Raw genomic sequence first — 17,493 nt, 5'->3', positions numbered from 1 at the left:
CTTGTTTTTTTTCTGATTAAACCCCATGTCAGTCCAAGCATGTGTGTCAATTTTTACCTCTCTATCTACATTATTCCATGGTCTATTAAGTTTTCAAATTCATACTGACTTTTTGATCACCCAGTAGATAAGGATTTCTTGCCGCGTGATAGTGGACCCATTGGCAGTCTGGTACGAGGGTTGCGTTCTACTGAATAGCGTCTTTGCGGCGAGGCTGCTAGCTATACAAAGGGGCTGTGGGGGAGAGGGGCCCTCGAGAGAGGTGCGGGTTTTGTGACAGCCGCAGGAGCATGGGTGCCGCCGCCCGCGGCGATCCCAGCGGCAACGTCGCGCCGTCTAATTCTCCCGCCCTCCCCTTGTGGCCCTCGCAGCAGCAGGAGCCGCCGCCTCTCGCACAGTGGCAGTCGGACCCCAGTGCTGGCCGCCCGCTCTCCGCTCTTCCCGGCTGCAGCTGCGCTCGCCGCCGACACACGTGTTTCCAGTTAGCCGGCGCCGCGTCAGCTGGCCGCTGTCTGCGTCACCTGCTCCGCGACCCTCAACGACACCGGGATGCTGGCTCGTCGCCCAGCGTTCTGACGGAATGCGTGCACCTGCGTGTCGTAAAAACCTCCAACGTGCTGCCACCAATAGCGCGCTTACAATCAGCGCACCGAAATGCCGTGTGCCCTAGCTACAGAATGACACGAACGCGTGCAGCTAATTACGGCGTGAAGATCGTTGTCGATAATGTGCAACACTTCGCGTGAGACTTCGCTTGATCCTCTTTTCACATTACATACCGAACGTTGCGAAGTGTTTTTCGCTTGATCTGCACGGGTTCTAGTGGAAGCACAGTTTCCAATCATCCAGTTTCAAATCATTTCAGCCCTTGAAGAGGCAAATGTGTTGCAAGATCTCCCACTGTTGGTGATAACAAGGTTGCCTCACTTGGTATTAATTATCATGCAGCTGAGTCTTTTGAGATTACCAAATTAGTGTGAGTGACTTGAGTGTCATCAGCATCTCTGAATTACCTAAAAAAAAATCTGTACTTAGTTTGTGACTAGTATTTTGGCATTTTAAGTAGTAAATTTGTGTAGGAACAGTGATATTACAAACTGATGCAACAGCCGCGAAGAGGCCATTTCTTTTTCTCCAAACTGCATCTCGGGACGCTTTAATTTGACTTGATTATTCTAGACAGAGTGTGACACGTAACGTTCACTCCAGTACTCTCAATGTTCGTTATCGGGACCAACTACTATTAGATTTTTCAAAAAAACGAAAGAATCGTCCTGTTCGGTCTGTGTCACGAAAGACTGCATCATACGTCGTGATATTTGGCACTAAAGAATGAAACGCTAAACCAGCTCTGCAATATTTTGTAAAAAAAAACGTGTGGCAGAAAACTGATGGTGCACTGCTTATACAACAGTTCAGTCCGGATCGCAATTTGATATTAATCAGCGACACGTTCCGGCCGACAGGTATTTACCATTATTTCTCTTAAGAAAAGGGGAATAGGTAAAAGATGTTTCTCAGGCATATCAAAACCATTAGCAGGTTTCACCGTGATCATGTAGTGACAGCAAATCAACGGATGGGAAGCCTAGGGATTTTTGTAGTGAAGCTGTGATGGGAAAGTGAACACTTCCCGGAGGCGAGGCAACAAGTACAGCACTATTTTTTCTTAATAGCTTAACAGATGTTTCCGCAGTATGAGACTCTATTACCAACTGGAGGATGACGTCTTCTTGTAGCCAGTTAAAGAGATTTTCTATTACAGAACGAAACGCTCTGAGACAAGTTGATCATGATTCCGATATTGTAAAAGGCTGTTTGCGCTTTTTGGACTGACTGTGGAGGTTCTCATATTAGTTTAACAGACTAAGAAATTCGTATTTTTTTCAAAATTTGTGAATTTTTATAGTAGGAATACTTCAGATGTAACTAGTGCTTGATATATGTGATTTTGATGACTACGGAGAAGTGAAAGCTTGTATGTGTGCACCGTGGCGGTTATTCCCGAGAGACAAGTGGTTCTCCGTGCTTTCCTGCTCGATCTCGAGTTTACACTAGTGGCTACGACGTTGCAGAACCAGTCGTTCAAGGTATACGTGAACGGAGGAGTCGATCACGGTGATAACAAAGTAGATCGTCTGAGTTGTATGAAGTGACGTCCGACATTTTTGGACCAACAGTGTAACAGTCTAAGATTTCGCAATTTGCCAACAGTAACTAGTGCTTGATATATGTGATTTTGATGAATACAGAGAAGTGAAAGCTTGTATGTGTGTACCGTGGCGGTTATTTCCGAGAAACAGATGGTCCTCCGTACTTTCCTGCTCGATCTCGAATTTACACTAGTGGCTACCACGTTGTAGAACCAGTCGTTCAAGGTATACGTGAACGGAGGAGTCGATCATGGTGACAACAATGTAGATCTTCTGCGGTGTATGAAGTGACGTCCGATATTTTTGGACCAACACTGTAACAGTCTAAGATTTCGTAATTTGCCAAGAGTAACTAGTGCTTGATGTATGTGATTTTGATGACTACGGAGAAGTGAAAGCTTGTATGTGTGCACCGTGGCGGTTATTCCCGAGAAACAGGTGGTTCTCTGTACTTTTCTGCTCGATCTCGAATTTACACTAATGGCTACGACGTTGTAGAGCCAGTGGTTCAAGGTACACGTCAACGAAGGAGTCGATCACGCTGATAACAGTGCAGATCGTCTGCGTTGAATGAAGTGACGTCCGATATTTTTGGACCAACAGTGTAACAGTCTAAGATTTCGCAATTTGCCAACAGTTTTGCATTTTTATAGTAGGGATACATCCAAGTAGTGACAGATGTGCATTTGGAGACAGTAAAGAAGTGAAAGCTTGTGCGTGTGCACCGTGAGGATTATTCCTGAGAAACTGGTGGTTCCCCGCGTTTTCCTGCTAGATTTCGAGGTCAGAAGAGACGCTGCAACGCCGGCCGAGGGGGACGAGGAAGCGGCGACTACCGGCGACCCCAGCGCACCGCGAGCCTGCAACAAGTGTCCGCGCAGCGCGGCGCTTCCCGTTAGGCCAGTGTGCCAGTTGGCGCGGCTGACCCCGATGCGGGCGGACAGGAGGAGGTGACGGTCGCCATGGCCGACGGCAACTGGACAGCGGCGGCGGCGCCGGCAGAGGAGGGCCCCGTGGCGCCGGCGTGGGCGGTGTGGGCGTTCGCGGGCCCGGTGGGCGGCCTGGGCGCGCTGCTGGCCGCCTGGCTGGCGGGCTCCGCGTGGCGGCACGGTCGGTGCTCGCAGGGCCGCGCGCAGCTGCTGCTGCTGGCGCAGCTCGCCGTCGCAGACGCCGCGGCGCTGCTCGCCGTCGCGCCCGCAGAGCTGCTCGTGCTCGCCGCCAGGGGCGCCTGGCCGCTCTCTGAGGTACGTGCTGCGTCCCCACCGGCGTCTGTCTGCTCCTTTGCTGCTACTGCGCTCCGTACCGTACATAAAATTCCACAACACTGTGAGCATCTGCCTAATAGCCGGTATGTTCGTTCACCTTTGGCACAGATAACAGCGGACAGCGGCAACGTGTCGTGGCATGGTAATTCCCGTAAATTGCGGTAAGCGGAGGGGGGGGGGGGGGGATGCCAGCTCTGATGTCCTGACCAATTACATCCCAGATGTGTGCGGCTCATCAATTGGAACTCGCCACTCCATCACACTCCTGGCCTTGTAACATGGTGCGTTATCCTGTTAAAACATATCGCTGCCCTCGGGGAAGCATGATCGCCATGAAGGGTTGTACCTGGTCTGCAACCAGTGCGCAATACTCCTTGGCTGTCATTTTGCCTTGTACGAGCTCCACTGGACCCAATGATGCCCACGTGAATGTTCCCCAGAGCATAATGGAGCCACCACCAGCTTGTCTGCGTCTCGCAATGCAGATATCAAGGACCTGTTCCCATCGGCGTGACGGAAAAGGTATCGGGTTTCATCAGACCATGCAGTGCTCTCACACTACGCCAACGTCCAGTGCCGATAGTGACATGCCCATTTCATTCGTAGTTGCCAATGTCAGGGTGTTAACACTGGCACATGCGTGGGTCATCGTCTGAGGAGGCCCATCGTTACGGGTGTTCGGCGCACTGTGTGTGCAGACACACTTGTATTCTGCCCAGCGGCCGACTGCGGAGGCCACGCGGTTCTAGCCGCTGCAGTCCGGAACCGCGAGACTGCTACGGTCGCAGGTTCGAATCCTGCCTCGGGCATGGTTGTGTGTGATGTCCTTAGGTTATAATTTCACTGATTGCTGTTGTCCCAAAAGACATTATGTCCGTTTTTGCAAAGTCCTTAGGTTAGTTAGGTTTAAGTAGTTCTAAGTTCTAGGGGCCTGATGACCACAGATGTTAAGTCCCATAGTGCTCAGAGCCATTTGCACCATTTTTTTGTTAAGTCCCATAGTGCTCAGAGCCATTTTGAACTCTGCCCAGCATTGAAGTTAGATGTTCCGCCACAGTTCGCCGTCTCTTCTGTGTTACCAGTCTGTCCAGCCTACGACGCCCGACACCTGTAATGAGGGGTAGCCGCCCATCCCCAAGATGTTTGGACGAGGTTTCGCCACGGGTTGAAGACACTCACCTCCGCACTCCTCGAACACCCGACAAGTGGTGCAATTTCTTAGATGTTCGAGCCGAGCCTCCGGACCATCACAATCTGCGCCGGCCGTTGTGGCCGTGTGGTTCTAGGCCCTTCAGTTCGGAACCGCGTTGCTGCTACGGTCGCAGGTTCGAATCCTGCCTCGGGCATGGTTGTGTGTGGTGTCGGTTTAAGCAGTTCTAAGTCTAGGGGACTGATGACCTCAGATATTAACTCCCATAAGTGCTCAGAGCCATTTGAACTATCTGCCCTGGGTAACACTGACATAGATCGCGCACCTTCCCCATTCTACACACGGACAGCACGCTCCCGGATACTACACACACAGTGAGTATGACGCACTAGCAGTTATTCCTCGCCAGGGGACGCTGCTATCGCTTGGACTGTATTGATAGTAGGTCATAATGTTCCGGCTGATCAGTGAAATTGCCTAATGTTTCACATTTCGTCTCTTCTTCTTCTTCCTATATTCGCCATCCCCTTCTTCTCCCTACTTTTTCCCTGTGTCTTGGGTTATTCAACAACAGTAATAGTCTATGCCAAGGGCAATGTCGTTATCTTGGTGTGCATTTCTTTGAACCAGTGTAGTTTCAGTTTCAGCATGTCTTCCAGTGGGTAGTTCCTATTCTGTCAAATTAAAAGCTCCAAATCTGCCAGTTTTGTAGGTTTTGGTCTCGAAAAGATACCGTAGCCTGGAAAGAAGGTTCAACAAAGCTGACCTCTATAAGTTGTGCTCTATATAAGGTATACAATAGCGACTACCTGATATCCACATCGTCATCAGGTGTCACAGTCGCACCTAGAGGTGGTATTACATAAGACCGAAACCTTCTGCCTTCTACACTACTGGCCATTAAAATTGCTACACCAAGAAGAAACGCAGATGATAAACGGGTATTCATTGGACAGATATATTATACAAGAACTGACATGTGATTACATTTTCACGCAATTTGAGTGCATAGAGCCTAAGAAATAAGTACCCAGAACAACCACCTCTGGCCGTAATAACGGCCTTGATACGTCTGGGCATTAAGCCAAACAGAGCTTGGATGGCGTGTACATGTACGGCTGCCCATGCAGCTTCAACACGATACCACAGTTCATCAAGAGCAGTGACTGGCGTATTGTGACGAGCCAGTTGCTCGGCCACCATTGACCAGACGTTTTCAATTGGTGAGAGAGGTGGAGAATGTGCTGGCCAGGGCAGCAGTCGAACATTTTCTGTATCCAGAAAGGCCCCTATAGGATCCCCAACATGCGGTCGTGCATTATCCTGCTGAAATGTAGGGTTTTGCAGGGATCGAATGAAGGGTAGAGCCACGGTTCGTAACACATCTGAAATGTAACGTCCACTTTTCGAAGTGCCGTCAATGCGAACAAGAGGTGACCGAGACGTGTAACCAATGGCACCCCATACCATCACGCCGGGTGATACGCCAGTATGGCGATGACTAATACACGCTTACAAGTGCTTTCACCGTGACGTCGCCAAACACGAATGCGACCATCATGATGCTGTAAACAGAACCTAGGTTCATCCGAAAAAATGAAGTTTTGCCACTCGTGCACCCAGGTTCGTCGTTGAGTACACCATCACAGGCGCTCCTGTCTGTGATGCAGCGTCAAGGGTAACCGCAGCCATGGTATCCGAGCTGATAGTCCGTGCTGCTGCAAACCTCGTCGAACTGTTCGTGCAGATGGCTTTTGTCTTGCAAACGTCCCCATCGTGGCTACACGATCCGTTGCAGCCCTGCTGATAAGATGCCTGTCATCTCGACTGTTGGTAATACGAAGCCGTTGGGATCCAGCACGGCGTTCCGTATTACCCTTGTGAACCCACTGATTCCATATTCTGCTAACAGTCATTGGACGTTGACCAACGCGAGCAGCAGTGTCGCGATACGATAAACCGCAATCGCGATAGGCTACAATCCGACCTTCCTCAAAGTCGGAAACGTGATGGTACGCATTTCTCCTCCTTACACGAGGCATCACAACGACGTTTCACCAGGCAACGCCGGTTAACTGTTGTTTGTGTATGAGAAATCGGTTGGAAACTTTCTTCATGTCAGCATGTTGTAGGTGTCGCCACCGGCGCCATCCTTGTGTGAATGCTCTGAAGAGCTAATCATTTGCATATCACAGCATCTTCATGCTCTGAGTTAAATTTCGCGTCTGTAGCATTTCATCCTCGTGGTGTAGCAACTTTAAAGGCCAGTAGTGTATACATAGAGTTGTACAGGTTCCGTAGGCTATGGTAGACTGTCGTAACTAAGCGTACACTACTGTAGTTTCCTATACCTTTGGTCTGTTAACATCGTATCCGCGTTACCTGTACGTTAGGTGCGTTGGATACCAGTCGGGTGTTACCTAATGTCGATCGCTTTGTTTGCCTATGCAATCAGTGTCTTATTAGAAAACAATTGCATATTATACAATTCGTGATATGCAAATGTTTTCGATCTCTCTGTCCTAAAACGCCCAATAATTTGAAAACCCTGAGCTGGTGTGGTAACAGAACTCACCTTTATGTCTCAATCTTCGCTGTCTCAAAGTTAACAGTATCATAAACTTAAGAGTACAGCTGGAAACTTTATTTAATAAAACTGTAACCTCTGCTTCAAGCAGGTTATTTCCTAAGTAATCCTGTACTTGAGTGCACACATGTAGAGTATGAAACACGTGGAACGTTAACTTAAACACAAACTATGGAAATTCAAAATAAAGTCGTGGTAATCCCAAATTATGTTCACATATAATGTTCAATTCTTGTGTACAGTATCTCATATTTCATATGTTGTTGTTGTTGTCTTCAGTCCTGAGACTGGTTTGATGCAGCTCCCCATGCTACTCTATCCTGTGCAAGCTGCTTCATCTCCCGGTACCTACTGCAACCTACATCCTTCTGAATCTGCTTAGTGTACTCATCTCTCGGTCTCCCTCTACGATTTTTACCCTCCACGCTGCCCTCCAATGCTAAATTTGTGATCCCTTGATGCCTCAAAACATGTCCTACCAACCGATCAATTCTTCTAGTCAAGTTGTGCCACAAACTTCTCTTCTCCCCAATCCTATTCAATACCTCCTCATTAGTTACGTGATCTATCCACCTTATCTTCAGTATTCTTCTGTAGCACCACATTTCGAAAGTTTCTATTCTCTTCTTCTCCAAACTAGTTATCGTCCATGTTTCACTTCCATACATGGCTACACTCCAAACAAATACTTTCAGAAACGACTTCCTGATACATAAATCTATATTCGATGTCATCAACTTTCTCTTCTTCAGAAACGCTTTCCTTGCCATTGCCAGTCTACATTTTATATCCTCTCTACTTCGACCATCATCAGTTATTTTACTTCCTAAATAGCAAAATTCCTTTACTACTTTAAGTGTCTCATTTCCTAATCTAATTCCCTCAGCATCACCCGATTTAATTCGACTACATTCCATTATCCTCGCTTTGCTTTTGTTGATGTTCATCTTATATCCTCCTTTCAAGACACTGTCCATTCCGTTCAACTGCTCTTCCAAGTCCTTTGCCGTCTCTGACAGAATTACAATGTCATCGGCGAACCTCAAAGTTTTTACTTCTTTTCCATGAATTTTAATACCTACTCCAAATTTTTCTTTTGTTTCTTTTACTGCTTGCTCAATATACAGGAATAACATCGGGGAGAGGCTACAACCCTGTCTCACTCCTTTCCCAACCACTGCTTCCCTTTCATGCCCCTCGACTCTTATGACTGCCATCTGGTTTCTGTACAAATTGTAAACAGCCTTTCGCTCCCTGTATTTTACCCTGCCACCTTTAGAATTTGAAAAAGAGTATTCCAGTCAACATTGTCAAAAGCTTTCTCTAAGTCTACAAACGCTAGAAACGTAGGTTTGCCTTTTCTTAATCTTTCTTCTAAGATAAGTCGTAAGGTCAGTATTGCCTCACGTGTTCCAAATTTCTACGGAATCCAAACTGATCCTCCCCGAGGTCCGCATCTACCAGTTTTTCCATTCGTCTGTAAAGAATTCGAGTTAGTATTTTGCAGCTGTGACTTATTAAACTGATAGTTCGGTAATTTTCACATCTGTCAGCACCTGCTTTCTTTGGGATTGGAATTATTATATTCTTATTCTTCTTGAAGTCTGAGGGTATTTCGCCTGTCTCATACGTCTTGCTCACCAGCTGGTAGAGTTTTGTCATGACTGGCTCTCCCAAGGCCATCAGTAGTTCTAATGGAATGTTGTCTACTCCGGGGGCCTTTTTTTGAGTCAGGTCTTTCAGTGCTCTGTCAAACTCTTCACGCAGTACCGTATCTCCCACTTCGTCTTCATCTACATCCTCTTCCATTTCCATAATATTGTCCTCAAGTACATCGCCCTTGTATAAACCTTCTATATACCCCTTCCACCTTTCTGCCTTCCCTTCTTTGCTTAGAACTGGGTTGCCATCTGAGCTCTTGATATTCATACACGTGGTTCTCTTCTCTCCAAAGGTCTCTTTAATTTTCCTGTAGGCAGTATCTATCTTACCCCTAGTGAGATAAGCTTCTACATCCTTACATTTGTCCTCTAGCCATCCCTGTTTAGCCATTTTGCACTTCCTGTCGATCTCATTTTTGAGATGTTTGTATTGCTTTTTGCCTGCTTCATTTACTGTATTTTTATATTTTCTCCTTTCATCAATTAAATTCAATATTTCTTCTGTTACCCAAGGATTTCTAGTAGCCCTCGTCTTTTTACCTACTTTATCCTCTGCTGCCTTCACTACTTCATACCTCAAAGCTACCCATTCCTCTTCTACTGTGTTTCTTTCCCCCATTCCTGCCAATTGTTCCCTTATGCTCTCCCTGAAACTCTGTACAACGTCTGGTTCTTTCAGTTTATCCAGGTCCCATCTCCTTAATTTCCCAAATTTTTGCAGTTTCTTCAGTTTTAATCTACAGGTCATAACCAATAGATTGTGGTCAGAGTCCACATCTGCCCCTGGAAATGTCTTACAACTTAAAACCTGGTTCCTAAATCTCTGTCTTACCATTATATAATCTATCTGATACCTTTTAGTATCTCCAGGGTTCTTCCATGTATACCACCTTCGTTCATGATTCTTAAACCAAGTGTTAGCTATGATTAAGTTGTGCTCTGTGCAAAATTCTACTAGGCGGCTTCCTCTTTCATTTCTTAGCACCAATCCATATTCACCTACTATGTTTGCTTCTCTCCCTTTTCGTAAACTCGAATTCCAGTCACACATTACTATTAAATTTTCGTCTCCCTTCACTATCTGAATAATTTCTTTTATTTCATGGTACATTTCTTCAATTGCTTCGTCATCTGCAGAGCTAGTTGGCATACAAACTTGTACTACTGTAGTAGGTGTGGGCTTCGTATCTATCATGGCCACAATAATGCGTTCATTATGCCGTTTGTAGTAGCTTAACCGCATTCCTATTTTCCTATTCATTATTAAACCTACTCCTGCATTACCCCTATTTGATTTTGTGTTTATAACCCTGTATTCACCTGACCAGAAGTCTTGTTCCTCCTGCCACCGAACTTCACTAATTCCCACTATATCTAACTTTAACCTATCCATTTCCCTTTTTAAATTTTCTAACATACCTGCCCGATTAAGGGATCTGACATTCCACGCTCTGATCTGTCGAACGCCAGTTTTCTTTCTCCTGATAACGACATCCTCTTGAGTAGTCCCCGCCCGGAGATCCGAATGGGGGGCTATTTTACCTCCGGAATATTTTACCCAAGAAGACGCCATCATCATTTAATCATACAGTAAAGGTGCATATCCTCGGGAAAAATTACGCCTGTAGTTTCCCCTTGCTTTCAGCCGTTCGCAGTACCAGCACAGCAAGGCCGTTTTGGTTAATGTTGCAAGGCCAGATCAGTCAATCATCCAGACTGTTGCCCCTGCAACTACGGAAAAGGCTGCTGCCCCTCTTCAGGAACCACACGTTTGTCTGGCCTCTCAACAGATACCCCTCCGTTGTGGTTGCACCTACGGTACGGCCATCTGTAACGCTGAGGCACGCAAGCCTCCCCACCAACGGCAAGGTCCATGGTTCATGGGGGGGAAAAGTTGCTATCTCACCCATAATCATAAAAAATAGATACCGCATGGTTATAATTGGATTGCAGCTACTCTAGGAGGTGCAATATGGGTTTTAATTATCATATGGCAGTGAAGACTTGTAAACATGATAATGCGTTAATGAGGGAACGATTTACGCTGAAAAACAAATTAGTTCCAGTTTTGGCCAACAAGTTCAAATCTGGCACTGCACATTGTCTAATGGTGTAACATCCACACTGGCATTTGACAAGCCACAACGTGAGTGAACAATGTGGCTATCGAAAAGGAGACCATGCCCTGTTAGTGAAACTATTTTACATGAATTACTGTGCTGCATTGAGACAGGATCGCCGACATCGAAATAAGTGTGCAAGGAATAGAAAAGCAACTGAAATCACTCAACAAAGGAAAGTCCACTGGACCTGACGGGATACCAATTCGATTCTACACAAAGTACGCGAAAGAACTTGGTCCCCTTCTAACAGCCATGCATCGCAAGTCTCTAGAGGAACGGAAGGTTCCAAATGATTGGAAAAGCGCAAAGGTAGTCCCAGTCTTCAACAAGGTTCGTAGAGCAGATGCGCAAAACTGTAGACCTATACCTCTGACATCGATCTGTTGTAGAATTTTAGAACATGTTTTTTGCTCGCGTATCATGTCATTTCTGGAAACCCAGAATCTACTCTGTAGGAATCAACATGGATTACAGAAACAGCGATCGTGTGAGACCCAACTCGCTTTATTTGTTCATGAGACACAGAAAATATTAGATACAGGCTTGCAGGTAGATGCCATTTTCCTTGACTTCCGGAAGACGTTCGATACAGTTCCGCACTGTCGACTGATAAACAAAGTAAGAGCCTACGGAATATCAGATAAGCTGTGTGGCTGGATTGAAGAGTTTTTAGCAAACAGAACACAGCATGTCGTTCTCAATGGAGAGACGTCTACAGACGTTAAAGTAACCTCTGGCGTACCACAGGGGAGTGTTATGGGACCATTGCTTTTCAGAATATATATAAATGACCTAGTAGATAGTGTCGGAAGTTCCATGCGGCTTTTAGCGGATGATGCTGTAGTATACAGAGAAGTTGCAGCATTAGAAAATTGGAGCGAAATGCATGAAGATCTGCAGCGGATAGGCATTTGGTGCAGGGAGTGGCAACTGACCCTTAACATAGACAAATGTAATGCATTGCGAATACGTAGAAGGAAGGATCCTTTATTGTATGATTATATGATAGCGGAACAAACACTGGTAGCAGTTACTTCTGTAAAATATCTGGGAGTATGCGTGCGGAACGATTTGAAGTGGAATGATCATATAAAATTAATTGTTGGTAAGGCGGTTGCCAGGTTGAGATTCATTGGGAGAGTCCTTAGAAAATGTAGTCCATCAACAAATGAGGTGGCTTACAAAACACTCGTTCGACCTATACTTGAGTATTGCTCTTTAACGCATTATCATGCTTACAAGTCTTCACTGCCATGTGATAATTAAAACCCATATTGCACCTCCTAGAGTAGCTGCAATCCAATTATAACCATGCAGTATCTATTTTTTATGAATATGGATGAGATAGCAACTTCCCCCCCCCCCATGAACCATGGACCTTGCCGTTGGTGGGGAGGCTTGCGTGCCTCAGCGTTACAGATAGCCGTACCATAGGTGCAACCACAACGGAGGGGTATCTGTTTAGAGGCCAGACAAACATGTGGTTCCTGAAGAGGGGCAGCAGCCTTTTCCATAGTTGCAGGGGCAACAGTCTGGATGATTGACTGATCTGGCCTTGCAACATTAACCAAAACGGCCTTGCTGTGCTGGTACTGCGAACGGCTGAAAGCAAGGGGAAACTACAGCCGTAATTTTTCCCGAGGACATGCACCTTTACTGTATGATTAAATGATGATGGCGTCCTCTTGGGTAAAATATTCCGGATGTAAAATAGCCCCCCATTCGGATATCCGGGCGGGGACTACTCAGGAGGACGTCGTGATCAGGAGAAAGAAAACTGGCGTTCGACGGATCAGAGCGTGGAATGTCAGATCCCTTAATCGGGCAGGTAGGTTAGAAAATTTAAAAAGGGAAATGGATAGGTTAAAGTTAGATATAGTGGGAATTAGTGAAGTTCGGTGGCAGGAGGAACAAGACTTCTGGTCAGGTGAATACAGGGTTATAAATACAAAATCAAATAGGGGTAATGCAGGAGTAGGTTTAATAATGAATAAAAAAGTAGGAGTGCGGGTAAGCTACTACAAACAGCATAATGAACGCATTATTTTGGCCAAGATAGACACAAAGCCCATGCCTACTACAGTAGTACAAGTTTATATGCCAACTAGCTCTGCAGATGACGAAGAAATTGATGAAATGTATGATGAGATAAAAGAAATTATTCAGGTAGTGAAAGGAGACGAAAATTTAATAGTCATGGGTGACTGGAATTCGTCAGTAGGAAAAGGGAGAGAAGCAAACATAGTAGGTGATTATGGATTGGGGCTAAGAAATGAAAGAGGAAGCCGTCTGGTAGAATTTTGCAAAGAGCTAACACTTGGTTCAAGAATCATAAAAGAAGGTTGTATACATGGAAGAATCCTGGAGATACTAAAAGGTATCAAATAGATTATATAATGGTAAGACAGAGATTTAGGAATCAGGTTTTAAATTATAGGACATTTCCAGGCGCCGATATGGACTCTGACCACAATCAATTGGTTATGACCTGTAGGTTAAAACTGAAGAAACTGCAAAAAGGTGGGAAATTAAGGATATGGGATCTGGATAAGCTGAAAGAACCAGAGGTTGTACAGAGTTTCAAGGAGAGCATAAGGGAACAATTGGCAGGAATGGGGGAAAGAAACACAGTAGAAGAAGAATGGGTAGCTCTGAGGTATGAAGTAGTGGAGGCAGCAGAGGATAAAGTAGGTAAAAGACGAGGACTACTAGAAATCCTTGGGTAACAGAAGAAATATTGAATTTAATTGATGAAAGGAGAAAATATAAAAATGCAGTAAATGAAGCAGACAAAAAGGAATACATACGTCTCAAAAATGAGATCGACAGGAAGTGCAAAATGGCTAAGCAGGGATGGCTAGAGGACAAATGTAAGGATGTAGAAGCTTATCTCACTAGGGGTAAGATAGATAATGCCTACAGGAAAATTAAAGAGACCTTTGGAGAGAAGAGAACCACGTGTATGAATATCAAGAGCTCAGATGGCAACCCAGTTCTAAGCAAAGAAGGGAAGGCAGAAAGGTGGAAGGAGTATATAGAAGGTTTGTACAAGGGCGATGTACTTGAGGACAATATTATGGAAATGGAAGAGCATATAGGTGAAGACGAAATGGGAGATAAGATACTGTGTGAAGAATTTAACAGAGCACTGAAAGACTTGAGTCGAAACAAGGCCCCTGGAGTAGACAACATTCCATTAGAACTACTGACAGCCTTGGGAGACCCAGGTCTAATAAAACTCTACTATATAATGTGCAAGATGTATGAGACTGGTGAAATACCCTCAAACTTCAAGAAGAATAAGAATATAATAATTCCAATCCCAAAGAAAGCAGGTGCTGACAGATGTGAAAATTACCGAACTATCAGTTTAATAAGTCACAGCTGCAAAATACTAACTCGAATTCTTTACAGACGAATGGAAAAACTGGTAGATGCGGACCTCGGGGAGGATCAGTTTGGATTCCGTAGAAATTTGGAACACGTGAGGCAATACTGACCTTACGACTTATCTTAGAAGAAAGGTTAAGAAAAGGCAAACCTACGTTTCTAGCGTTTGTAGACTTAGAGAAAGCTTTTGACAATGTTGACTGGAATACTCTTTTTCAAATTCTAAAGGTGGCAGGGGTAAAATACAGGGAGCGAAAGGCTATTTACAATTTGTACAGAAACCAGATGGCAGTCATAAGAGTCGAGGGGCATGAAAGGGAAGCAGTTGTTGGGAAACGAGTGAGACAGGGTTGTAGCCTCTCCCCGATGTTATTCAATCTGTATATTGAGCAAGCAGTAAAGGAAACAAAAGAAAAATTTGGAGTAGGTATTAAAATTCATGGAGAAGAAGTAAAAACTTTGAGGTTCGCCGATGACATTGTAATTCTGTCAGAGACGGCAAAGGACTTGGAAGAGCAGTTGAACGGAATGGACAGTGTCTTGAAAGGAGGATATAAGATGAACATCAACAAAAGCAAAGCGAGGATAATGGAATGTAGTCGAATTAAGTCGGGTGATGCTGAGGGAATTAGATTAGGAAATGAGACACTTAAAGTAGTAAAGGAGTTTTGCTATTTAGGGAGCAAAATAACTGATGATGGTCGAAGTAGAGAGGATATAAAATGTAGACTGGCAATGGCAAGGAGAGCGTTTCTGAAGAAGAGAAATTTGTTAACATGGAATATAGATTTATGTATCAGGAAGTCGTTTCTGAAAGTATTTGTTTGGAGTGTAGCCATGTATGGAAGTGAAACATGGACGATAACTAGTTTGGACAAGAAGAGAATAGAAACTTTCGAAATGTGGTGCTACAGAAGAATGCTGAAGATAAGGTGGATAGATCACGTAACTAATGAGGAGGTATTGAATAGGATTGGGGAGAAGAGAAGTTTGTGGCACAACTTGACTAAAAGAAGGGATCGGTTAGTAGGACATGTTTTGAGGCATCAAGGGATCACAAATTTAGCATTGGAGGGCAGCGTGGAGGGTAAAAATCGTAGAGGGAGACCAAGAGATGAATACACTAAGCAGATTCAGAAGGATGAAGGTTGCAGTAGGTACTCTGAGAGGAAGAAGCTTGCACAGGATAGAGTAGCACGGAGAGCTGCATCAAACCAGTCTCAGGACTGAAGACAACAACAACAACAGCAACTTTTCGTTACAACTACATGCAACTTTTGGCTGAACGCTAAAAGCCTTTGATACCTCTATTTCTTTCCGTCTAAACCGTATTCTCCTGTGCTCTTCTCTTTCTTTTTCTTCCCCGCTACAGCGTACCTGTCACCGAAATTTCACAGATGTTGACGTTCTTCACCTGGAGGTGTAAAGATGCACAACGATGGTTGGCGTTTACTTCTTCTCAAAACTACGAACAAAGATTCTGCTTCTGTGTCGCTCTAAGTAAGTCACTTCATATTCACAACAATCTCATCAGCTGCATTACTATTCACCGATTTGTTGTTATTACCGTTTGGACGCCTTACCTGAGCTCTTTACCCTTGCTCCATTCCACTTCACAAAATCATACCTCACTTCAGCTGGTCCACCTTTCTTCTCCATTTCACCCGCTTCCTAACAACATATAAATTTCTATAGGTGCACGCCCAGTCGCAGAAGGTCATATCTATTCGCCCCCCGATAACCCACTCCTGACCTCGTTTACTTTTTTTTATAAAGGACGACAGAACACAATTTGTAAAAAGTCCATGTCTCCTTTCTTAATGTAGTAAACCTCGTAACTACCTGTGTCTCCCTGCCCTTCATCACTTACGACTATGACCTTTCTAAGGACTGTTTTCCACTAGGGACGGGAGGGCACTCTGAACTGTCAGCTCCTCTGCCCTCGCTGAAATGATCGACGGAAGATTTACCGTGTCTACATTTATCGGAAGTTTTTCAACCACCATTATTCATGAGATTCTTATCTGCAGCGTCAGCTGGAATTGAGGCTGAGAGCTTTAGATTAGTAGTTAAAGACACAAATCATTAGAATAAGTGTTATTGATACATGGCATGAACAGCTGGTAACGTTTCTAGAATTTACAACGCCGATGGATGGATATGTTTCTGTTGCGATGTGGTTATTGTTGTTGTTTTCTTCAGTCCGAAGGGAACTTTCATGCAGCTCTCCACTTTAGTGTATCCTTCGCGAGTCTCTTCCTCTGTGCATAACTACTGTGATCTACATCCATTTCAATGTGATTTTACTGTACGAGTCTTGGTCTCCCTCTACAATCTTAATCCAACTCACTTTCTTCCAGTACCAAACTGAGGAATCCATGTTGGCTCAGGAAGTATCCCGTCAAGCGATTCACTATTTTTGTCAGTTTTTACCACAATTTTCTTTTCTCCTCAGTTAGATTAAGTATCTCATTATTACTTATACGATATATAAGGTGATTATAATTTAAGTTAAACTTTCAAACCGCTGTAGAAATAACACCACTGGTCAGAACGACGTCAAATTGCAACGGAATATTATCGGAGAAGGGGGAAAACGTATGGCAAAAGAAAAATAATTAGTGACAAAATCTAGCAATAGATGGCGCTGAAAGCATCATAATTTAATAGTGGTCGACTACAAATGACTAATTAATCATACAACAATGCCTGAGGTGTACATTTGACGTTAAACAAACTGTACCACTCAGTGTGAATTGGTGTACAGGTGTGGTACTGTTAGTTACGTAAGCCCATCCACCAGCAAGGTCATATCACATCTGATGGGAAAAACAGCATAAAAAGCATCAATCAAAATCAAATCGGATTATGAATTTCCGAGTGACTGGCTCAAAACATGTTCAATATGCTGTCCACCGTTTTCTGCAACAAGTTGAAATCGCGAAACAGCATGTCCCACAACTGTTTCCGGGGTCACGTTCAGAACGTGTTGCGAAATTCGTGCCTTCAATACAACTATGTTTGCCAATCAGATCACTGAACACAACATCTTTCGCATGGCCCCACGGACAGAAGTCACACGAATTAAGATCAGGTAATCGGGACGGCCAGGCTGTAGGAAAATGGCGGCTGATGATTCTAGCATTTCCGAAATGGCGCTTAAA

General features: G+C 44.6%; 1 protein-coding gene across 2 annotated transcripts in view; it reads left to right on the top strand.

The window, feature by feature from the left end:
* The first annotated feature begins 394 nt into the window (after window positions 1–394).
* Window positions 395–17,493, top strand: part of LOC126266692 (uncharacterized) — a 53,405-nt gene continuing 36,306 nt past the window's right edge. Inside the window, exons 1-2 of one of the 2 annotated variants that reach the window (XM_049971128.1) lie at window positions 410–2,090; window positions 2,379–3,397. In XM_049971128.1, the coding sequence (XP_049827085.1) occupies window positions 3,116–3,397 (282 nt within the window). In that variant the 5' untranslated portion in view covers window positions 410–2,090; window positions 2,379–3,115. Of the gene's footprint in view, window positions 3,398–17,493 lie in introns of both variants that reach the window. The other variant, XM_049971126.1, reaches the window with a different exon arrangement.

This window comes from Schistocerca gregaria, chromosome 4 (genome assembly GCF_023897955.1).
Source record: "Schistocerca gregaria isolate iqSchGreg1 chromosome 4, iqSchGreg1.2, whole genome shotgun sequence".
Lineage (NCBI taxonomy): Eukaryota > Metazoa > Arthropoda > Insecta > Orthoptera > Acrididae > Schistocerca > Schistocerca gregaria.
This window is presented reverse-complemented; position numbering and strand designations above follow the sequence as displayed.